The sequence below is a fragment of the Physeter macrocephalus genome, chromosome 7 (genome assembly GCF_002837175.3).
Source record: "Physeter macrocephalus isolate SW-GA chromosome 7, ASM283717v5, whole genome shotgun sequence".
Lineage (NCBI taxonomy): Eukaryota > Metazoa > Chordata > Mammalia > Artiodactyla > Physeteridae > Physeter > Physeter macrocephalus.
In genome coordinates this window covers 14,422,765-14,427,530 of record NC_041220.1, presented here as the reverse complement: position 1 = coordinate 14,427,530, position 4,766 = coordinate 14,422,765, and the positions used below count along the sequence as shown (strand labels likewise).

At 51.4% G+C, this 4,766-nt stretch overlaps 1 protein-coding gene across 1 annotated transcript; it reads right to left on the bottom strand.

The window, feature by feature from the left end:
* Positions 1–800: 800 nt before the first annotated feature.
* On the bottom strand, positions 801–2,972 carry ATOH1 (atonal bHLH transcription factor 1). The gene has a single exon (XM_007100250.2). It carries the CDS (start codon positions 2,838–2,840, stop codon positions 1,782–1,784), a length of 1,059 nt encoding a protein of 352 aa, XP_007100312.1. The 5' UTR covers positions 2,841–2,972; the 3' UTR covers positions 801–1,781.
* Positions 2,973–4,766: the final 1,794 nt, after the last annotated feature.

The following is a 4,766-nucleotide window of genomic DNA, read 5'->3' as shown; positions in this document are numbered from 1 at the left end:
ACACATTTTAAAAGGTCTGCTTTCTGATCTCTCCATACACGCGCTGTATTGGCTTTTTCAACCTTTTTCAAAATCACCGTTAGTTTCTGTGACCGACTCAAAAATATAGTTAAATGTTTTCTACATAGGCGTTAAGTCAGAAGGACAAAATTAAAGCAAACATCATCTTCATTGGAAGAAGCGGAATTGTTTGGAAAGAAAAAAAATGAGTGTAGCTCAATGATTTCCTAGGACAACTGCTCATGGAATCAATGAGCCCCCATACCCCTTTCCCCTCAAGTTCTTTTCCATTGTTCTCTTTTCCTCTCCCTGCCTCTCTCACTCCCCCCAGAAAGAGGAGAGAAAGTGAGAGACAGGGGGAGGAACGTAGAGAAAGCTTGTGTTGTGTATTTGAACTACAAGAAAAGCTTTCAGCCTGGCTAAAGTTTTTATGAAGTGGAATAGCTAGCTAATCCTGGCAAAGTTCACTACCCCTGGCTAGATCCTAAGAGATCTCAATTTCTTGCAGAAATGGTTGGGAATGGAATAAGGAAGCATGGAAAGATCCTGGAGAGATTCTCGAGGCACAACTGTCCTGCAAGTTTGGGAAAGGTTTTACCTCACAATTTAATTATTGACTTAAACACTTCTCTATATAGGATTTCTGGTACTATGTGAAGGCACAAGGTCTGTAACGGAATTTTTCTTCAAAACTCTTGGGTCACACACATTTGCATTTAATAGAAGACAATCCAAATCTTCAAGGTCATTTTAAACTGTTTTTAATGCTTATATTAGAATGAAATAAGTGACAAATAGAAGTTATTTTCACGTTTATTTTTATCATTTGCAAAAGGAATACATAAAACAATGGCAGTTGGCTTTGCTAAATTAAAATAAAATGATCTCGAGTAGAAAACGTAAAAAAAAAAAAACGAATCAAGATAAGTAGAAATGGTAGCAAACACTCAATAATAAATAAGTTTTCTAATATTAACAAAGCAGAATAAAATTGACCAAATGCTTTTGACACTACTAGATGTGGGGTTTTTTATTTAATTTTTAAAAACAAACATTTGCAAAGAGCTTAAGGATAAGTGGCCGTGTTTAAAAAACAGAAACAAAACTGGTCTGCAATTGGCAGTTGAGTTTGTCCCAGAGCCGCAGCAGTAGCGGCTGATAAAGTGCGTGCGCCAAGTTTCCTAAAAGACGCCAAGGTTCTCGCGGTCCGATATACATACTGGGTATGTTTATACGATATAGAAACCTCAAAGTTCCTTGCTTTCTGACAATTCCATAGTCAAAAGTTATCCACTTTGGAAGCATTAACTTTGCGTTTCATAATGCATTTTGGGAGACAACCTCGGAATACTCACTCTCCCACACGTGAGTGCGCGCAACACACAGGGATGGATGCCTCAGGGTATAAAATAAATCAAACACAAACCAGCGACAGAGAAGAAGATGCGACGTTTTAGCAGCGTATTGGCAGCAGGGAACTAGAATAATGATGCTATGTATGAGTACATATAATTATACCTTATCTCTCTACAGGGGGAGCGGAACCCGACTTTAACAGCAAGCTTTCACCGAACAATATGGACCATAGGGAGTTTGGAACAGCGGCGGCTTTTGCAAACCATCAAATGTAGCTGCCATCCGAAGCCAAGCCGTTGCTAAACAACGACCATCGCTTAGCAAAATTTAAAAGGGTGCGGGGATCTTTACCCGCGGGGCTTTCCGCGCCCTGGGAAAGGGTGATTTTGTTTCTGTCTCAAGTTTTCCGGGTTTCTGTCACCTTCCTAACTTGCCTCATCCGAGTCACTGTAATGGGAATGGGGGGAAAACTCTCCGTCGCTTCTGTGGGACCGCGGCGAAGTTTTGCTACTTTCTTCCTGCACTGGCTGCAGGATGGCCCCCGGCAGCGAAGGCGACAAGTTCTTTTGCGCCATCATCGCCGTCAGGGCGCTGTCCTCGAAAGTCGAGAAGTGCAGAGCTTCCAGCTGCATCGAGTATCCTCCGGCGGAGGCCGGGGCCGAAAAGCGAGTCCGGCAGCTTCCGGGCGGGGTCGGCCGCTGCCCGCCTCCCGAGGCTGGCGGGGTCCCCGCCGCGGTCGCGGTGCCCGCGCCTGCTTCGTAGGGGACGGCGGCGCGAAGTTGGTGGTGTCCGCTCTTGCACGACGCTGGCGGCGGCGGCGGCTGGTCCCCGCCGCTGGGCGTTTGCAGCAGCTCGGACAAGGCGTTAATGTAGATCTGGGCCATCTGCAGGGTCTCGTACTTGGACAGCTTCTTGTCGTTGTTGAAGGACGGGATAACGTTGCGAAGCTGGTCGAAGGCGTGGTTCAACCCGTGCATCCTGCGTCGCTCCCTGGCGTTGGCCGCCAGCCTCCTTTGCTTCTGCACCCCGTTCACCTGCTTGCTGGAAGGGGCGCGCTGGCGGCTGCAGCCCAGCTCGTCTACCACCACCCCGCCTTTCAGCTTGCACAGCTGTTCCCGCACTTTCACCGGCCCCGGGCTCTTGCTGTTGCCACTGCCGCCGCTCCTTCTCACCAGCTCTCCCCGGCCGTCCGCCTCGTCCCGGGGCGCCGCGGCCTCGGAGACACCCAGCTCTGGGGAATGGAGCAAGTACTGGGCGGCGCGTGCCGTGCAGATGCCCTGCAAAGTGGGAGCCAGCCAGGCGCGTGGGTCGGTGCTGTCCAGGAGGGACAGCTCGGCCGGACAGACCGGATGCTCTCTCGTCTGCAGGGTCGCAGGTGGCTGTGATGGCGGCGGCTGCGGGAGGTGGTGCGGCTGGGGATGGCGGTGGTGGTCCCCCAGCTCCTTCACTTCAGCCCACTCTTGTGCATGCAGCAGGCGGGACATTGCACTGCAGAAGCTCGGAGGCGCAGGGTCGGAGGAGCCGCTGGCAAACAAGCTCAACAAAAAAAAACCCTTCCCGGGTCTCTACTGCAATGTCTTATTTTTTTTTTTCCTCCTCGACCCTCCCCCACCCACTCGGAGATCACACACCAGGTCGCGTGCAACGAAGCTTCTCCGGTTGCTGAAGGCGCTGCGCCCCTTTAAAAAGCGGCACGCGCCAGTGTGTCTCCCCCCGCTCCTCTCCCAGCCCCCTCCTCGCGCCGGTCGCGTGTCTGCGCAGCCAATGGAGGGCGCGGGCAGGCGCGTGCGAGCAGCCAATCAAAGAGTTTTTACACCCGGGGAAAAGTTCCTGCTAACCGAGCGCTCGGGCGCCCGCTCTAGGGTTTTTTGTTTTTTTTTTTTTTCTTTCCCTTCCCTGCTCCTTTCTTTTTCGTTCGTAAATTCATATGTTAATTGCGGGTTGTAATTTGACTCCGGTGTTGTATGACCCCCGCCAGTGGCTGGAGTGCGGGAGCGGATGCGGAGCGGACTCTTGGCCGGAGGCCGAGTCGATTCGGGTCAGAAGTGCGCGGCCGCCGGCGGGCGAGCGGCTCCGGGCGAGGCTGGACGCACCTGGCGCGAGGAGGGCCCTCGGGGAGAGGATTGAAGCGCGCCTGCCCTTTGCCGTCTTCAAGCTGGGATCGCAGCTCTCACCGTTTGTGCCCGCACATTTAAAATCTCTCATATGTAATATGACATTACGTATACTTGTATATGCATGCATAGAATACATGTATGTATATAAAAATCTTTCATGATCTACGTGTTCATAGATATATAATTGCTAAATGACGTCCACCATTTAAAATCAATGTTAGAATTTAAAAGAAAAATGCTGTCTCCGAATACGTTTCTCATTTTTCATCTCTCGCTCTAGACCGACTTTATGTAGTCCTTTTCTTGATGCAAAGTAAAGCTCTGGTACAGTTATAGAATGTACCAAATTCCAGACTCCCTCGCCCCCGAATCCCCTCCGTCCCCTTTTCCCAGCACCCTGCGGCCAGCTAGGATGGTAATCTGCAGAAAACTCTCCGCTGAGTAGTTTCAGGGCAGGGATATTTTGCAGTTTCAGCAACCACGGTAAGACTCCGTACTAAATGCGGAGCAAGGGGAGGGTGCCCAAAGAAAAATGAAAGGCACCTGCGTTCTGGGCAATTCTGACTGAACACTCTCAAGGTACAGAAGTCCGGAGTTACCTACCCTTCTGACTCAGGAGCCCCAGGTTTAATACGGCGCGAGGCTTCTCCGGCAAACGCTGAGAAACCACAGCCTAACTCCCTCCACCCCAGATCTGTTCAGTTAGGGTGTGCTCTCCCCGCCGTCACCACCCCCCCCCCGCCCCCCGCCATGGCCACGGGCCGGAGCGCCGAAACCCCGGGAGGTCCTGGGCGAAGCTGGGACGCGGTCTCCCGAGGGAGCACCACCCTCCCCCCGCGCCTGCAGGGGAGGGCGGGGAGCTGGGGGGAGTCACAGCGAAAAGCCAATCAGAAACGCCCTGGCCCCGGGCACGCACCTGCTGGCGCCCAACCCCGCTCCGCCTCGGGGCGCTCTCCTGCACCTTACCTGCGGCGCGGCAGTGGAACGCTACCAGCTGGTGCTAGTGCTGCTTTCTGCTTTAGCGGTGGCCGCCGTCCCTAAAGGAGTTTCGTCCTCTGGGAAAGATAAAGAAACGCCAGCAGAGAGAGCTCCGTGGAACCTGGTTTTGCAGTGCCCAGAAACGACTGAAAGTTGTTCTTGCTAATATTCGCAGGGACTTGATCTAACCTGCCATTTAGAACTCCTTGGGCAAAAGAATCCCTGGGACTAGACTGGATTTAGTTTTAGATAGACTATATATATATATATATATATATATATATATATATATATATATATATATATATATATATC

Excerpts from the sequence above, each read along its gene's own strand:
- ATOH1 (XM_007100250.2), bottom strand. The coding sequence starts at position 2,840 with ATGTCCCGCCTGCTGCATGCACAAGAGTGGGCTGAAGTGAAGGAGCTG.